Raw genomic sequence first — 17,293 nt, forward strand, 5'->3', positions numbered from 1 at the left:
TGTAAGTGAAAAATTACAAAGCAAGACCTAGTCTACTACAAAAAATCTTTTTCAGAACTCAAACTTGCATTAACATGGTGTAAATACCAGCAACCAAGCTCTGCCTCGTTTGCTATGAATTCTGCATCACCCATCACTTATGGAACAATCAATCAATCCAACTAGACAAACCAAAACCGCCTTGCTAGCTGCTACCACATATTTTGACAAAGGTTGAAAAATGCTCTCTATTCACAAGGTAAGCACAAGTATTCTTAATCATCTGTTTAATTCGCGGATCTGCTATTTGCAGAAATTGCTGAAACAAAATGCACATCATTCCATCAGTCAGCTCTCAATCTCAGGATCTCCTTGGCTGTCCTCATCCGAAAATAGGGCATGTGCTCCTTCAGAATGAAAAGAAAAAACACAAACAGCAATGTAGCTTTAGATTAAAGCAGACATAATAACCATGTACCAAGAAAAATTAATATTTGATTACTCCGCAATCATAAAACGTGCAGTTACAATGCGCTCGTATGTTTTCAGTGAAGTCACCAGAAATAAGATACATGAATTAGAACATATGAATTGCTTGGATGCTGCATTATATGTTGACATAATTTATCATTCAATACGTATGGCACTTGTTCATTGGATAACCATCGAAAACAGGCTCTCTTGACTTTAACAGGCCCAAAGAGCAAATAAAAGTTCGCAGCCAGTAGTGTCACTAAAGCCCATATTTTACACACAAGACAGTTGGGGATGCTTTCGTCCTGACTATATGCTCAAACAAATAGAGATCCTTTTTGATACTTCATGTTATAGATTCAACTAATTCTGGTCAATGGTGGCAAATTACAGACATAATGCAAATCTTCAAAACAAAAGAGAAGTACCCAGCAATTCTACCATGATTATCATCCATGTGAATTGCTTCAGACATTTCTTACCTGGCCAAAACAAAGCCCTATGCCTCTGCTATAAAAATCTGCATATTTGATCATGAACACACCACAGTCATACCTGTTGAGAAAATACTATGTTGATTCAGAAAATAAAGTGAAGTGGAATTGATTCCGGGAAGGAAAAAAGGATCAGTCAGATTGGAGCTTCACTAGTACGGCAGTGCTGAGGGAAGAACAAAAGAAGGAATCTGATGACCATAAATGATGAGGCAGTCCACAAACCTTACTTTAAATTAAATATAAATAAATATACTATATAATTTAATGATCATTTTGACAAAGATAACTGTATTTTATGCTTTTTTTTGCAAAAGATTTCAACCAATAGAATTCTCTCGGATCTATCATAAAAGAAAAAAGGTTTATTGTTCTCAAAAAAGAAAAAAAAGAGAGAAGGTTTATTACTAACAGAAATAGAAGAGAGAATTCATACCCATTCTGCTGTTCAGGAAGATCTTCAACAAATTCGAGTTCCCAATTACTTACATCAATGTCCTTTTTACACTTGTCCTTCACTTCTTCAACATAATATTTAGCCTGGCACGCATCAATGGTTGACATTAGCCAAGTCTCAGAGCAGCAGATATCAGGAGGTCGAACCACAAATACATGCAACTCCATATTAGTAAATCCAACCCATATTAGTAAATACATGCAACTCCATATTAGTAAATCCAACTCCTTCCCAAATTTCCTATGATATTTCAAACCCTTGTCAGGGATGAAAAGTCTTAGAGTAAACTTAAGTGACTTCAACCCACAATCTCTATGTTTTAAGAAAACATTATTATTTTTCCTTTACCCTTCTCATAAATGGGAGATCTTATCTAAGTAATATCCTTACATGAAAAACCCCAATGCAATTTGATTGAGCTGAACTGCTGCTACATTTGACAAGACTAACTACAAAGGGAAAAGTTACTGATATTGATATCCTATTGGAACTCATCGGCTGCAATGCCAGGCACATCTTTTAGAGGATATAAATGGTCATTACAGTCATTAATCAATTTCTAATGCACTCATGTCATCAATCCAATATTAAAAATCTGCAATAACCTAAGCGACAAACGAAAGAGATCAGCATTGAAATCTCTATTTAAACCAAATTAGCTGTATGTCTCTCAACAAATGAAGTCTAAAAGCACCATTAGAAATCATACCAGATTTTCCAACACTTTGAAGTCCCTTCCTTTGAGTGAATCAAGATATTGGAACTTCTGATCCTTTTTGTTAATTATTGCCAAACACCAATGGACCTCTCTGTGAACAGGGACAAATATCTGAGCACAGTGGCAAAATTCATTCCAGGATAAGTGCTACTTCCATAAAAGGAAAAGAAATCAAGAGACAAATAAAAAGAATGGGCGCGATTTTACTTTATCGCAATCAATCAGGAAGTATCCCAACTTCCTTTCTGTAGTCCATCTTCTGACAGCTTTATAATCCCCACTCAATAACTGCACATTAAGTTGAGTTCGGATTAAAACAGAAAAGAAAAAAATATATTGAATACTGACACATAGAATTCAATAGGCAAATAAAGCCAACAAACGAGCGCAGTTATGTCCAGGAGAAAGAATTAAAAAACAAAAAAGACAAGAATATATAGAAAACAATATTTTCAATTCAAATTATGTATAAAAACAACATAATACAAAAATAAATAATAAGCATTTAAGACCAATGAAAGTAATTACCACAAAACCATGAACATCATAAAGGGTCACACAGAAGAAGAATAAATTTGAGGACATGCCAAACTCCTCTTTTGCACAAACAAAAGTTCCTAAGAGACCCATTTAAACAATTCGTATGCATAAGTCTAAGATGAGGGCAGTCACACTACCAACCTTTTTGTAAAAAAAAGTGTTAAAGAAATGGCATTTCAGAAACTTCTCTGGTTCTCTCTTTTCTCTTTCTTTCAGCAACTCTAGATAGACATTTATCACCTCATCATTCAACCATGCCCCTGGTGCAAGGCATCGCAAGATTTCTCCAGTAATATCAATATTTGAATTCTTATGACTGGTCAGAACTCTCCTCCTGTAAAAATGGACCCCAGTTATAACATTGAGCAGATAGTGCATTATAGAAAAACTTAAATTGGTTAAATGTACCTGTAGTTAGCTGAAAATGCACGTTTAACCTCAGTCTCTTCCTCCCGGGTAAGAGGGATAAAGAGTTCCTTAGGTATCTCCTGTTAATCAATTAACACCCTTTTAACCACTTATTAGAAATAACACACTAAAATCTCCACCATGATTTTAAACTACATTTCCCATTGCCAAAACAAGTAAAGAAGAATTTCAAGCATGAAAGAACAATACCTGCACTTCCTCTTCAGGTTTCTTCACAGGTCGTATTGACTGATAAAAACTTAATCTTTTCTGATTCGCCTCAATCTCAAAATCCAATGCTTGCAATCTCCCGTTTCTCCTCTCAGCATTCTCCAACAACTTCTTATAAGCCTCAAGACTAGATACATCAACTTCACCATTCAATACCAAAGACTCCAACATTCTCCCAGCATTCTGTAACCCACCATCATTAGTAACCACTGATCTTTCCTCCACAATCTTAACATCATTATCATCCTTATTATTATTATTATTGTCATCCAAAGCCCCATAATCTGCTTCAATAGCCTCGACTTCCTCAATGCTAGAATCCTCAGATATCAACACCTCCTTTTCATGTCTTCCAAACTCATTATCAACATCAGTTACTTGCTTCTCTTTAACCAAATACCTAAAAGCACCAATTGCACTTCTTTTTGCAAAATCAAGCTTGTTACTCAAGAAATTACCCATATCATCACCTAAAGATTTATTTTTTTCACTAGAATCAATGTCTTTCGACCTAGATAACCCAAATTTCAAAATTCTACAAGGTGCATGAACTTCTCTGCGAAACTTTGAGGTAGTTTTAGTTTCTGGGTACCGTGAGATTCTAGAGACAGTACTATTTGATGAACCTAGGGTTTGGTTTGAAATTTGATGCATGAAAGACAATCTAGGTTTCTTTGAAATGTGAAAATCAGGAGTATTTGAAAATGGATCTCGCTTGTTGCTGTAGCTTGTTAAAGCTCCCATTTTTCGAATAATCTAAAGCTTAGAAACCCTAAACACTTACAACCCATTTACTAGAAAGCATTGCATGCAGTAATCATAGGAGCAGTTTTGATTATGGAAGGTACTTCTCTTTTGTTGCAAGAGATAAACCCTAGAAGAGAAATTGAGGTGCAAAATTAAGAGATTATTTTGGATTAGAATTATAAACAAAAAAAAAAGCGTAATTTTGATGTTAAGAGGGTAAAAACCGAAAATTTGAAAAAGCAATGAATAGGAAACACACAGAAAGGAGAGTTTTTCTTTTTGGAATCGGATTTGAGGGTTTATTTCATATTTTACTGTTTTTGGGTTTTGATTTGGGCACTTCTTTTCTCTTTCTCGCGGCACAAAAATATTTAGTGACACTTGCGTCGCGTCATCTGTGGACCAGTAGAAATTTGTTGAGGCTGGTGACTGCATCACTTTTAAGAGCCAAGTCAACAAATTACGCGTACCTGTCAGCTAATCAAATGTAATTATAGTTTTCCTAATTAATTTGTTTCTTTTTTCATATAAAAATATAGAATTAGAGATGCGAGAGCTTGAGAAGTTCCTTAAATGGAATCTATTGCTTTAATAAACTAAATTTGTAAATAAATTTATGTCATTGTAATTCATTTTAAATGTTATAATTTAATGATTTTTAAAATATTTTTCATTTTGTAATTCGAGTTGAGTATTTTCTTAAAAGAACAAAGCAGTGATACCAATTCTTCTCAATGAGGAAGTGATACTTTGCCAGGAATGAAGTTTCTTTCAGTTTCTCATTTAGTAATAGATCAAATTCACTAATTATTTTTAGTATTACAAATGCATTCTATGTAAAACAAATAGAGAATATATATTTTGAAGAAAAGAAAATATTATATTACACCACATTGTGAACTAATAAGATAAAAACTTCACAAGATTATCAACCACATCACAGTTCATTGAATAATGTTGGAATGGCTTTGATATGATTTGTGGGAAAACAGAGTCAACAATATGTAAAAAGAAAATATTAAAATTTTGATTCAAATGGTTACAGAAATAATATTGAAGGCCTGAACAAAACAATTTTAATGGTGAAATTTTTAATAAGATGGAGATGTTAGTACGGTTGGACACAAGTAAGCACATAATAATAGTTAAGCATCAAATTGCACTTTACTACTCTCAAGTATATTTTATGTTCATTTATATATACATACAAATAAACAATAAAAAACTATAAATGTTAATACAGATTTAGATTTGTGTATATATATATATATATATATAAGGAACATTTTGTAAAACCAGCCAACAATTTTTCATTCAACGTTGGCCGACTATTCTAAACTTAGCAGCAGACTTATCTTCTAACTACAATCTGCTCTGCATCAAGAGAAAACTTGGAGTCGCATGATCAGACATTGCGGATCCACTAAAATCCTTATAAAGTTGATAAATGAAAAGGTTATGATCTCCAGTTATCATGCTGGCTCAACAAAGAAACTATAATGGGGCAACAGGAGAGTACTCCTATGGCTTGCATCTGAAATAGTGGAAGACAAGTGAGCCATGTGCATCGGTCAGCTCTATTAACGATGGATACCTTTGAAGTTTATACAAGCTGCACAACAGCAGCCACTCTCAAGGTCCCATTTTGGAGAAGTTCTCCGAGCTCATCAAATAGCAAAGCAGTTCGCCAGCCCCACCCCTTGGGAGCTTTTGGTAAAAGTGTTCCTCGCTGTTTAAAGCTTCCAAACACCATAACTTCTCTCTTTGATGGACAAATCAACTGAGAAATTAAGCCATAACGGATCCCATGTTATTAACAAACATCATTCCATGAACTATGTGTATATAGTTATGTTAACACAGTTTGTTCAGCTGCAATTTCACCTGATATCGAGCAGTAACCTTTTCCCGAGAGTCCACATAGATATGAACCTGAAAGCAGGTAGGCTTGATTTTGAGTGCTAATTAATAATCTAATTATAGGAACTAGGAAGTAGTAACAGCAAGACACATCAGTTTCTCAAGTGATATCAACGAACAATCACAGAAGATGTTTCCATGGAAGGAAAAGAAAGAAATGAAAGCCAATGAAATGCAGCAGTTAGAAGAAACAACTATTCATATGTGACAATATATAGCATCTCATTCTTTAATTTGCCACACTTAAAGCTAACCTTTCTAATGATATCAGTAATCTCTGCCTTCCTTCGGTGAAGAAATAATCCTGAATCGGCATAAAATATTCAAACAATTGAATTACAAAATATTTTCTTTCATCTTGTTACCCATAAAATAGCAAGTTCCAAGAGAGATAATTTCTGGTCAATTTACCAAGAGTTCGGCGTCCTTGAGGATCCTCATCGTTAAAGGCCTGAACACTAACCTATAAAATCCAATGTAATACGTTAAGTTTAACCTGTGTAAGAACATTAAAAATTGAACGAAGTATGATTTTTTTATTTATTTCAGATACCTTCCACAAAGAGCCAGCATAGAAGTATTCTAGGGAGTGCTTGACTTGGCCATCACTGAGCCTGTGGACATCCTCAAATTCAACCCTGTGGTATCCATGGCCAATTCAGACAAATAAGGCATAGAGCAGTTAAAAGGCAGCCATTGATTATACTCAAGGGAAAGAACAGAAAAAGGACATGAAACATTATGTGTTAGAAGTGGAATTGTCATCCAAATTAGGAAGAAGGCAAGATGACCTATGCTTGATACTAGCAGATGAGGTTAAGCATGAGCTTGGGATTCTCAGAAATTAGGTAAAAAAATACTGAGGGAAACAGATGGGTTTGTGCAAGCAACACTCCAGACTTATGAATGACAGAATGTTTCCAGGTCTAGTCGGTGACAATTGACAAGGAGTCAACACATCCACCTATAGTGCCATCAGCAGAAATTTCCCAGTCTAACATCTATCAAAAGAGAATTACTAATGCTAAGAAATAGAAGTACTTAGTCCTGAATAGAAATCATAACTCACCCGAAACGAAACGGAGGGAAATGATTCAAAGGTGTTTTCATATCTAAAGATATAGAGGAACTGTTTGTGTTCTCCCACTCAATTCCAATGGCATGTTCTGGTGACTCGAGCATCTGGACAGCAATACCACTGGTACTTGGTGCTGAAATGGACATTCCAGATAATCTTCCTTGCAGTTCTGTCTCATAGCCTCTCTCCATATGCTCTCCCTGAACATTAGTGGCACTGTTCCCTCCTTGGCTAAGCCCAACCAGAGCTGTCAGCCCATCTCCTGCTAGGTCTCCAATGTGATCAGTTCTACTCTCTGAATCTTCATTAGCAATAGATTGCTGGCAATTTCTGTTACCCATACCAAAAGGCACACGGGAAAAGACAAAACGAGTTGGAGGCCATGCAGCTGTTGGCACAAATGTAGTTCCACGTCCAATTCCCGCAAGCCCATCAATAGGTCCCCTAATATGTACTCGGACTGGTCTAAAGAGTCCATTTCCCTCGCCTTGAGTAGAATCAGCAACATATACATTTCCCATGCTACCAGAAGAATTGTTATGATCATGCTCATGCATGTAATAACCTGTTGTGGCGACCCCTTGTGAAAACCCAAAGGGTTGCCTACAAGTGCATGCCGTACTTGTGAAGCAGCAAACTTTACATGTGTCAGCACCAATTTCATGCACTCTCTGGCTTAAAAGCATCTACACAATGGCCAACAATTAAAAGACTTAGTGTCCTCATAACAGCCACAACTAAAGGCAATAGTAAAAAAATGAAAACTTGCATTCATAGGCTTAGCCCAGTGGTAGGTGCATATCGAGTCCCTCTACCTTCATTGATAAATCAAAAAGAAACAAAAAGGAAGTGAAAACTTGTATTGAAATAGAAAAGATGCAACTCTAATAGTCAAAGAGAATGGAAAGCTTTAGCCTCATTACCCCAGTAGAAATTTCTTGTTTGAATTAAAGAAAAAGTGCATGTTTCAAAACACTGTGACAGATCAGATTGTTAGGAACAAAGAACTTAGTGGCTTCCATGACTTACGATCAATAGTTCAATTACTGTGTCAAAAGCTGATCCGAAATCAGTACAGACTCTTCTCAATACAAGTCTGTTCTATATGGCAGAGAAGTTGAAAAAATTAGAAGCAAACAGGTGTCAGCAACAAACCTGAAGCCAAAGACCATCATTCACAGCTTTGCATGGAAAACCCAATTCTTCAAGCTGCTTTCTCACATTTAAAAGTGCCTCAAAAGACATGTTACAATATAAAAGTGAACCCCCTTCAAATATATTGACAAAAGTATCATACTCCTCTCCACGAAACCCACAACTCCCTTTAGCATGATCTTTTACCTGTCTTCTGCCAACAACCCTACCACCCCATGAAAGATGAGGCATGCTACATCTTCCCCAATCATTCAGCATGAGTCCATTGCAGGATGGTTGTGTAGATGTGCAATGCCTAGATTGATCTGCTGCAACCCAATGGTTACTATTCAAATGGTATGAGCCTGCTTCAGATGGCCCCTCCATAGCCACTGAACTGGTCCCTAGTCCACTAGTTCCAACACCAATTGGCATTTCAATATAAGAACATGAGGTTCTATTTCCACTCAGTTCTGAAAATGAATTTGTCGATGAGGAAGATTGTTTCGGATCAGATGGAGGAACAGTGACCAGATTTGACTGGGAAGAATCAGACACTACTACTTCAAAATCACCCGCAGAATCAATAAGTTCAACTAGAAGACTGTGAGCTGCACTCTGACCTTTTAGTTCATCTTGTAAACATCGTCCTAATTCTGATTCCAGCTTCTTTCTAGAGCAACTATCAGCCAAATTTTTTCCCTTTGCTTTTGAAGAGTCAGAATGAAGACCTGCAATCATCTCAGAACTGGAAGTTCCTTGCTCAGAATGTTCTGTCTTGCAAAGAGCACCTTTGACAAGAAGTGTGTACAATGCCAATTCAAACCTTTTAACAGAAAAAGAAAAGAAAATATTAAGCTACTGAACTTTATAAACTTCGACCAATGTCCCAGTACAACCCAATCCAGTGGCAACTGGCAACCTATCCTTACCGTTTCTCTTCACTAGGTACCCATAATTCGTCTGAGGTCAGTAACGCATGCAGGGTTTGAGAAGAAAGTTTTGGAAGCACCTACTAGAAGAGAAGGATCAATGCTTCGGAAAGATGATTGACCGAATTCAGAAAATGAACACACAAAACTTCAAATCTCATAAAAGAAAGATCACACTTAGCTACAATACAGCAACCAAAAATGCAAAAGAATATTCTAACACATCATGAATTATGATTTCCACAAAGTGCACAAAGAAAAAAAAAAGCATTACAGCCAAAAAATTAATTACTCAAAATCAAAAAGAGAGAGATGAGGACCAAACCGAACTGAATTGTGCAGCATATCATACAACAAAAAAAAAAGTTACTAGCATTTCCAAAAATCCTAAAACTGTTAGAAGACATTTTCAAGAGAGTAAACAATTGGCTAAAATATGCTCATCAAAACCTAAAATTTCATACTATGAATTTATCTCATTTCAGTAGGCCCTCTATAATTCAAATACTAACAGCACAGACATTAATCTTGAAATCAGCATAAAATCATAGAACTTTTACCAAAAGATATACCAACACAGTATTCAGTATACCAGTTCCAAGTATCATTCAATAAAATTAAGGTTAGTAATAAATTACACATTGATCCCATAATGTTACTGATAGAAATCATAAGGTATTATCCTTCTTATTGTGGATAACTTCATATGCTTTCAACTTTCCTGTCCCATCTGACTAGTTTTGTCATGCATAGATTGCAACTGCTCAATTTACAATATATATGCAACTAAATGTTAATTAATTCAACTTTTACCTCTTTCAATTCCATGGCGCCACTCTGACAAAGGTAACCCCAGCAAGCATTTCTTACACGCTCTCCATGTATCCCATAATCTTGACTCTCCGCAAATACCTAATTTACAAATAGACCCTCAGTAATAAAACTTTAGTAGCACGAATATTCTGCATAAAAAACTAGCAACTATTCAAACTTAACCTGATAAGCCAAGAAATTAGAAGTCCACAGTTCAGAAATTATAAAATCTGTACATATAGCACATAAATCCTACAAAAAAAGAAAAAGGAAAGACGAAATATTTATTTGAATCCAAGCATTAAAAAGAAATGATCTGCAGGAAGTAATGTGATAATTACAAATACCTGAAGGTCAAGAAAAGAAGCAGCAGCTAAAACACGAAATGCATTGCTATCATTAAGTTTAGGGTGATGACCATAAAGATAAGCTAAAGCCATAGCAATTGCTTCAGCATTAACATTTTTATCATCGACGTGTAATGTTACAATTGGTGAACTAGCTTCTTTCCATGGACCGTGTAACATATTCCTGCAAAAAGCAAAGTGCAAATAAAAAATTCAATTGATCAAATTTCAGAATTAGTTAATTAATTAATTAAGAAAAATTGATGAGACCTGAAGTAAGAACTGCGAGAGAGAATAAGGCGATGGAGGTGATAAGTGGACCCCATAGCATGAACAATAACATCGGAGAAAGAACCAGAATTAAAACCCTCAACTTGGATGTGATCGCAAAGAGAAGTGAGATTACAATCAAGTGCACGGAGTTCGCTGCTGCTTCGATCATTGTCTGAGTGTTGTGAGGGCTGAATTGTCATTTTCATTTGGTGAGGTCCATAAGAACGAGGTTGGTGGTGCTGCTGCTGCTGCTGTGTATATTGGCCTTCCATTGTCAGGTTTTGGTCTTTCCTCTCTTCTTTCTCTAAATATTAAGGTTGTTTAGCCATTGTAGAACTGAGAAAAAAGCTTCTTTTATTTCTTTTTGGGTGTCTGTATCGGGCAATGAGTATTAAATATATCTTCTATCAGTCAGTCATATATGTACCGACACCGTACAGAAGGCACAAACTCGCACACGAAACGCAGCGTTTTCAAATAATAATATGTTTTGTAAAAACGCCGCGTTGCTTACTACCCCTTCACTCGCTCTCCCTCTCCTAAACCTTGGACTTAAACCCTAAAAACTGAATCTTGTTACTTATTTTTCTTGATAATTTTGTGGAAGGTAAGAAAAGGCAAAGTTTGTGCAAGAAATGCATAAATGAAGATGCTATTAAGGAAGCCAGCAGGTAAATTAAGCAAAGTTATTTTCTTGTTCAATCTTTATATGGTTTAAAGTTCTAACCTTTATAAACAATTTTAATTTAACTTTTGTGCTTCAGGTGCAAACTTACGGAATGGATTTAGGTTCTGGAATATTTATACCAATTCCCGGAAGTGGATTTCCATCTATACTGGACTATCTTCTGGTTTGGATGGTCAAGTTACTTCCTTTATGGATGCTGATAATCACGAAAACTGGACAAAAAGCGGCACCGCAAAGGAAGTAGTTGATGATGTGTGTAAAATATTGGAAAGTGGTAATTGGGGACCTGATGTTGAGAATGCGTTATCCCTGTTTGTTGAAAGTCCTAAAACAGATTTGGTAATTGGGGTTTTAAGGAGAGCGAAAGATGTTAATCAAGCAATAAGTTATTTTAGGTGGACCGAGAGAAAAACTGACCAGGCTTTATGTCCGGAGGCTTATGATTCACTTCTTTTAGTAATGGCTAAAAATGTGAAGTTTGATTATTTCGAACAAATTCTTGGAGAAATGAGTATTGCTGGATTTGGTCCATCAACTAAGACTTGCATTGAATTAATTTTGAGCTGCATAAAATCGAATAAGCTTAGAGAAGGTTTTGATCTCATTCAATGTATGAGGAAATTCAAGTTTCGACCTGCTTTTTCTGCTTATACAACTTTGATTGGTGCCCTCTCCAGTGTACAAGAATCTGACATCATGCTTACTCTATTTCATCAAATGCAGGAACTGGGTTATGAAGTAAGTGTACACTTGTTTACAACTGTTATTCGCGTGTTTGCTAGAGAAGGTCGTCTTGATGCTGCTCTTTCACTATTGGATGAGATGAAAAGCAACTGTCTTCATGCTGATATTGTTCTTTATAATGTCTGTATAGATTGCTTTGGTAAGGCGGGTAAAGTGGATATGGCTTGGAAGTTCTTTCATGAGATTAAATCACATGGTTTATTGCCTGATGATGTGACTTATACGAGCATGATAGGTGTTCTCTGCAAAGGAAATAGACTGGATGAAGCAGTGGAAATATTTGAGCAGATGGAACAAAATAGAAATGTCCCGTGTGCATACGCATACAACACTATGATTATGGGTTATGGATCAGCTGGAAAGTTTGATGAGGCATATAGTTTACTCGAGCGACAAAAGGCAAGGGGATGTATTCCCAGTGTTATTGCATACAATTGCATTCTGACATGCCTTGGGAAAAAGGGAAGACTAGGGGAGGCATTGAGAACTTTTGAAGAGATGAAAAAGGATGCAGCGCCCAATCTTTCAACATATAATGTTCTAATAGATATGCTATGCAAAGCAGGAGAAGTTGAAGCTGCTTTCAAGGTTCGGGATGCAATGAAAGAAGCTGGCTTGTTTCCTAATGTCATGACTGTAAACATAATGATTGATAGACTATGTAAGGCTAAAAAACTTGATGAGGCATGCTCTATATTTGAAGGAATGAATCATAAAATTTGTTCCCCAGATGAAGTTACATTCTGTTCACTTATAGATGGTTTGGGCAAACAAGGTAGAGTGGATGATGCCTACAGGCTTTATGAACAGATGTTGGATTCTGATAAAATCCCAAATGCTGTTGTATATACATCCCTCATTAAAAGTTTCTTCAAGTGCGGTAGGAAGGAGGATGGTCACAAGATATTCAAGGAAATGATCCACAGGGGCTGTTCTCCTGACCTCAGGCTTCTTAATGCCTATATGGATTGTGTTTTCAAAGCTGGTGAAACTGGGAAAGGAAGGGCCTTATTTGAGGAAATAAAATCTCGAGGATTTATTCCAGATGTTATGAGTTATTCAATCCTAATTCATGGCCTTGTGAAAGCTGGTTTTGCACGAGAAACATATGAGTTGTTTTATGCAATGAAGGAACAAGGCTGTGTTTTAGACACCCATGCTTATAACACTTTTATTGATGGGTTTTGTAAGTCGGGAAAAGTGAATAAAGCTTATCAGCTGCTAGAGGAAATGAAGACAAAGGGCCGCCAACCAACTGTTGTCACTTATGGCTCCGTGATCGATGGCCTTGCCAAAATTGATAGGCTAGATGAAGCGTATATGCTCTTTGAAGAAGCTAAGTCAAATGGTTTAGAGCTAAATGTTGTCATCTATAGCAGTCTCATTGATGGGTTCGGAAAAGTGGGTAGGATTGACGAGGCATATTTAATCATGGAAGAGTTGATGCAGAAAGGGTTAACACCTAATGTGTACACGTGGAATTGCTTGCTTGATGCCTTGGTGAAAGCGGAAGAAATTAACGAGGCCCTTGTGTGCTTTCAGAACATGAAAAATTTGAAAGGCACTCCCAATCATATCACTTACAGCATTCTTATAAATGGTCTCTGCCGGGTTAGAAAATTCAACAAGGCCTTTGTGTTTTGGCAAGAGATGCAGAAGCAAGGCTTAAAACCCAATACTATTACATACACTACAATGATTGCAGGACTTGCAAAAGCCGGGAACATTGCAGAGGCTAGTTCGCTCTTCGAGAGGTTTAAAGCAAATGGCGGTGTACCTGATTCTGCTAGTTATAATGCTATCATTGAAGGGTTAAGTTACTCAAGAAGGGCAATGGAAGCATATAAGATTTTTGAAGAAACTCGGATGAAAGGGTGTAATATTCATACCAAAACCTGTATTGCACTTTTAGATGCCCTGCAGAAGGATGAATGTCTTGAGCAGGCAGCAATTGTGGGGGCTGTTTTAAGGGAAATAGCAAAATCTCAACATGCTGCAAGATCTTGGTGACATTATGTTCCTATCAGCTACAAAGGAGCTGGTTCTTGTTGTTAACTTAGCAAGTGGTTGATGCTGTAATTTTTCTCCTATCTCGCTGATGATCAATATCTTGGCCAGATAGCGCTATTCATCCATCACTCACTTCCTCATTGGGGCTGTAGTTGCTCCCTGCAGAGGTATGTTTCCTGTTTAATTGATTATTCGAATCTGAAAATTGTTGATTACAAAATTTAATTTTTGTATGTAATTCATATAGACATTCTCTTAGTCCTGATTAATTGGTGAATATTTGGTATTGCAAACATGGGTATAGTTTCTGGTTCTGTGTTTTTGTATGCTTTTTTTTTTTTTCTTTCTGTATGTGTGTGCTCTTCATATCTTCTCTGATACCCTAGATAAAAGTTACGCATATAACTTTGGTATTGCACTACCAGTCTGTGTTAATGTTATGACTGATAAATGCATGTTGTACATCATAATGACAGGTCTTAACGTAATTATAATTGCTCATACTGTCAATTTATGCTTGAATTCTTGATGGAATATTTTTCTCAAATTCTCCAGGTAAGCAACTTGACTCTTCATTTTGGTAAGCATCTAGGCGCGCTAACATCAGCGATAAACGTACAAATGATATATCTCTCTAGTTGGCATAAGCTTGCATGAGTTATATTGCTCCAACAATCATAAATCCTCTCTGGCTCGCACATCTATGAGTTTCCATAAGTCGAGGAATGCTTACAGCATGGGTGGAGCCGCTTTATATTCAAGGGGGGCAATGACCATCTTTATTTTATTTCAACAAGGATGTTTAGTATTTTGCCTCTCTTGATTTCAAATCCTTGCTTTCAGTGATTACATGCTAATGCAAATGGCATTGGACTCTGGTTTTATATTATTCTCTCATAGAGCATTGTGCAAAAGATGCCTTTGTACCATAGCAGCAGACCAATGTCCAGTTATCTTCTGAGTTCAGTGATTCAATTGTTGGAGTAGAAATTGCCTCATCCATAGATGTTCCATTTGAATGAACATATTGCTTTGTGACATTATTGTTTTTATTTATCATTTTTTATCCAGATAATATGATGTAACATTATTTTTCAATACAAGTGTTTTTTCATACAATAATTTTCCAATTTTACCAGTCTCATATAATTCAAAGTCTTTAATGACCATATGAATGATAATGGATCTTCATAATAAACTAAAAAGTTTATTCAAATAATGACTTTATTTTCAACACTTATCCTATTTAATTATTAATTGTACTAGAAATTTTCAAGACAATAAAAAAACTAATTCTCCAAAAAATGAATCTTAGCTTTGATTTATTTTAGAGCATACATTTTTTAAAAAAATAAAAATAAAGAAAATTAATTACTTATTACTTGTGCTTTTGCTTTTCTAATACAACACGGTTGTTACCGTTCATCAAAACGTCAACAAATTCGCGACACGACGCGGCCAATCAAAGATCATATACAGCAAATCCAAATATAACCAACTACAGAGAATCCTCTCCCACTCAGAAAGATAGTGACCGTTACCTATAAGGCCAACGTCTCTTTATACTTTTGTTCAAATTTTAAATTCTCATAAGTGGTAAAGAAGAAAAAGTGCTCATTTGTGTTTCTTCGTCTCTTGCAGGGTGACCAATAAATAAATAACCTCCTTTTCTTTTTTGTATTTTAGAGTTTCTACATATCAAATCTCTCTATCTTCAATCTACAGAAAGAAAATCAAAGATGGCACTGAGACCTATTGATAATGCACTTCCAGTAATAACACCAGAAAGGCCTAAAAAGCAACCAAAAGTCGCTGTTTCAATTCAAAAACAGGTTGAGTTTGGTGTAAATGATGAAAATAGGGCTCCTTTACCGCTTTCTACAGATGCTGTTATTGATTATATATCTTCTGAGAATCTCAAACCTATGCCGGACCCTGAATTTAAGATCCAAGTAAGTACATCTCAATTGAGTTTCTCTTCATTCTAGCAGAAATTTTCACAAAGTATAGCTTTTTATTTTACTTTTTGGAATCTGCAGGGACTAATTGAAGGCTTAGAATCAAAGGATTGGACAAAGGTTTGCGAGTCACTGAATAATGCTAGGCGATTTGCGCTGCATCACTCCTCTCTCTTGCTTCCAATCTTGTAAGAGAGATTCTTTTGGGCATGAATGAGCTTTTTATTTAGTGATAAGATCACAGGACGCTTGCTAAACGTGTACGCGTGATTTGTGTAGGGAGAAGATAATGTTGGTAGTTGTAAAGGCCATGAAGAACCCAAGAAGTGCTTTGTGTAAGACCTCTATCATGGCTTCATCTGATATTTTCAGTGCCTTCGGAGACAAATTGCTCGACTCCACCATTGATGCATTCGATAACTTGGTGAGAACCAATCTATTCCCTTCTCTTTTGTTGGTTCTTTTTACGCTAACTATTTTTTTTTCTTTTTGTACTTCTGCAAAGTTATAAACAAGAGACTGTCAAGTTTAAACTTTCTGTATTTTATTGTTGTTTTTTGGTCGATGACATATTTTGTCATGTGGGTGCGTAGCTGTTACAGCTACTCCTTAAAGCTAGTCAAGATAAAAGGTTTGTTTGTGAAGAAGCGGACAGAGCACTGAATGCAATGGTGAAGTCTATGGCTCCTCTACCTCTGCTCCATAAGCTTAGGTCATATGTTAGCCACGTCAACCTTAGGGTTAGGGCAAAAGTCGCTATCTGCATCTCCAACTGCGCCTCCAATATGGTAAACTTGCCTTTATTTGGCTTGTAAAGGTAAAATGATGTTGAAAATCATGCATTCATATGGTGTGGTGTCAATTTCAGGATCTAGAAGGAATGAAAAAGTTTGGATTGGTTTTGCTGGTACAAGTGGCAGCTAATTTGTTGAATGATAGGCTGCCGGAGGCAAGGGAAGCGGCAAGGAATATTGTAACTTCTATATATGAAGCATACACGAAAAATGAAGAGCTCAAGGAGGAGTCGTGGCATAACTTTTGCCAATCAAATTTATCTGCCATTCATGCCCAGTCAGTGGCCAAAATTACTAGTGCACAGTAGAATTGAGTATTGTGTTGATGTTAGTGCAGGGATTAGTAGAGATACCAAGCTCCTATGGTGAAAACAAGAAAAAAAGAAAAACTGAAAAAAGGAGCAGTGTAGTTCTCTTGTTTCATGTAATCCTACTTTTTACATGACACGAGCAATAAAATAATGATTTGAAGTTGTTTAGGGTTGATCCATTTGCTAATTTCTAAAAGTTACATGATTTTCTTTCCCAATTTGTCTACACCCTCTCAGATTGTT

General features: G+C 36.2%; 4 protein-coding genes across 6 annotated transcripts; 2 read left to right on the plus strand and 2 right to left on the minus strand.

The window, feature by feature from the left end:
- Nucleotides 1-28: 28 nt before the first annotated feature.
- On the minus strand, nucleotides 29-4,402 carry LOC8278731 (ubiquitin-like-specific protease ESD4). 2 transcript variants are annotated; one of them, XM_002516881.4, is made up of 8 exons: nucleotides 3,281-4,398; nucleotides 3,071-3,150; nucleotides 2,804-2,996; nucleotides 2,330-2,410; nucleotides 2,114-2,233; nucleotides 1,384-1,487; nucleotides 936-1,008; nucleotides 29-386 (listed from the first exon to the last, which is right to left on the minus strand). In XM_002516881.4, exons 1-8 carry the CDS (start codon nucleotides 4,043-4,045, stop codon nucleotides 324-326), a joined length of 1,479 nt encoding a protein of 492 aa, XP_002516927.1. In that variant the 5' UTR covers nucleotides 4,046-4,398; the 3' UTR covers nucleotides 29-323. The 2 variants fall into 2 exon arrangements, with proteins under 2 accessions (XP_002516927.1, XP_015573337.1); XM_015717851.3 differs by lacking the exon at nucleotides 29-386 and having other exon boundaries at nucleotides 984-1,113; nucleotides 3,281-4,402.
- Nucleotides 4,403-5,193: 791 nt separating this feature from the next.
- On the minus strand, nucleotides 5,194-10,817 carry LOC8278730. The gene is made up of 12 exons (XM_015717863.3): nucleotides 10,543-10,817; nucleotides 10,273-10,456; nucleotides 10,109-10,177; nucleotides 9,926-10,024; nucleotides 9,113-9,192; nucleotides 8,202-9,006; nucleotides 7,038-7,732; nucleotides 6,522-6,606; nucleotides 6,380-6,431; nucleotides 6,223-6,272; nucleotides 5,933-5,980; nucleotides 5,194-5,828 (listed from the first exon to the last, which is right to left on the minus strand). The coding sequence occupies exons 1-12, from the start codon at nucleotides 10,815-10,817 to the stop codon at nucleotides 5,652-5,654; spliced, it is 2,619 nt and encodes an 872-aa protein (XP_015573349.2). The 3' UTR covers nucleotides 5,194-5,651.
- A 257-nt stretch (nucleotides 10,818-11,074) lies between these two features.
- On the plus strand, nucleotides 11,075-15,085 carry LOC8278729 (pentatricopeptide repeat-containing protein At3g06920). Its single transcript, XM_002516879.4, has 3 exons — nucleotides 11,075-11,216; nucleotides 11,310-14,154; nucleotides 14,543-15,085. The coding sequence occupies exons 1-2, from the start codon at nucleotides 11,189-11,191 to the stop codon at nucleotides 13,985-13,987; spliced, it is 2,706 nt and encodes a 901-aa protein (XP_002516925.1). The 5' UTR covers nucleotides 11,075-11,188; the 3' UTR covers nucleotides 13,988-14,154; nucleotides 14,543-15,085.
- Nucleotides 15,086-15,558: 473 nt separating this feature from the next.
- Nucleotides 15,559-17,218, plus strand: LOC8278728. Of its 2 annotated transcripts, none has more exons than XM_015717927.3 (5): nucleotides 15,559-15,939; nucleotides 16,027-16,133; nucleotides 16,225-16,369; nucleotides 16,548-16,733; nucleotides 16,814-17,218. In XM_015717927.3, exons 1-5 carry the CDS (start codon nucleotides 15,727-15,729, stop codon nucleotides 17,045-17,047), a joined length of 885 nt encoding a protein of 294 aa, XP_015573413.1. In that variant the 5' UTR covers nucleotides 15,559-15,726; the 3' UTR covers nucleotides 17,048-17,218. The 2 variants fall into 2 exon arrangements, with proteins under 2 accessions (XP_015573413.1, XP_002516924.1); XM_002516878.4 differs by having other exon boundaries at nucleotides 15,564-15,939; nucleotides 16,539-16,733.
- The last annotated feature ends 75 nt before the right edge of the window (nucleotides 17,219-17,293 follow it).

This window comes from Ricinus communis, chromosome 9, assembly GCF_019578655.1.
Source record: "Ricinus communis isolate WT05 ecotype wild-type chromosome 9, ASM1957865v1, whole genome shotgun sequence".
NCBI classification, from domain to species: domain Eukaryota; kingdom Viridiplantae; phylum Streptophyta; class Magnoliopsida; order Malpighiales; family Euphorbiaceae; genus Ricinus; species Ricinus communis.

What these genes read in the sequence shown, in the direction of transcription:
- LOC8278729 (XM_002516879.4), top strand. Translation starts at nt 11,189, where the DNA reads ATGAAGATGCTATTAAGGAAGCCAGCAG. An exon ending in GCTATTAAGGAAGCCAGCAG is followed by an intron (nt 11,217 to 11,309) that starts GTAAATTAAGCA and finishes TTTGTGCTTCAG; the next exon opens with GTGCAAACTTACGGAATGGA.
- LOC8278728 (XM_002516878.4), top strand. Translation starts at nt 15,727, where the DNA reads ATGGCACTGAGACCTATTGATAATGCACTTCCAGTAATAACACCAGAA. An exon ending in TCTCTCTTGCTTCCAATCTT is followed by an intron (nt 16,134 to 16,224) that starts GTAAGAGAGATT and finishes TGATTTGTGTAG; the next exon opens with GGAGAAGATAATGTTGGTAG. An exon ending in TTGATGCATTCGATAACTTG is followed by an intron (nt 16,370 to 16,538) that starts GTGAGAACCAAT and finishes GTGGGTGCGTAG; the next exon opens with CTGTTACAGCTACTCCTTAA.
- LOC8278730 (XM_015717863.3), bottom strand. Translation starts at nt 10,817, where the DNA reads ATGGAAGGCCAATATACACAGCAGCAGCAGCAGCACCACCAACCTCGT. An exon ending in TCAAGGACGCCGAACTCTTG is followed by an intron (nt 6,273 to 6,379) that starts GTAAATTGACCA and finishes ATGCCGATTCAG; the next exon opens with GATTATTTCTTCACCGAAGG. An exon ending in TTACTGATATCATTAGAAAG is followed by an intron (nt 5,981 to 6,222) that starts GTTAGCTTTAAG and finishes ACCTGCTTTCAG; the next exon opens with GTTCATATCTATGTGGACTC.
- LOC8278731 (XM_002516881.4), bottom strand. Translation starts at nt 4,045, where the DNA reads ATGGGAGCTTTAACAAGCTACAGCAACAAGCGAGATCCATTTTCAAAT. An exon ending in GCATTTTCAGCTAACTACAG is followed by an intron (nt 2,997 to 3,070) that starts GTACATTTAACC and finishes CCATTTTTACAG; the next exon opens with GAGGAGAGTTCTGACCAGTC. An exon ending in TCCTGATTGATTGCGATAAA is followed by an intron (nt 2,234 to 2,329) that starts GTAAAATCGCGC and finishes CACTGTGCTCAG; the next exon opens with ATATTTGTCCCTGTTCACAG.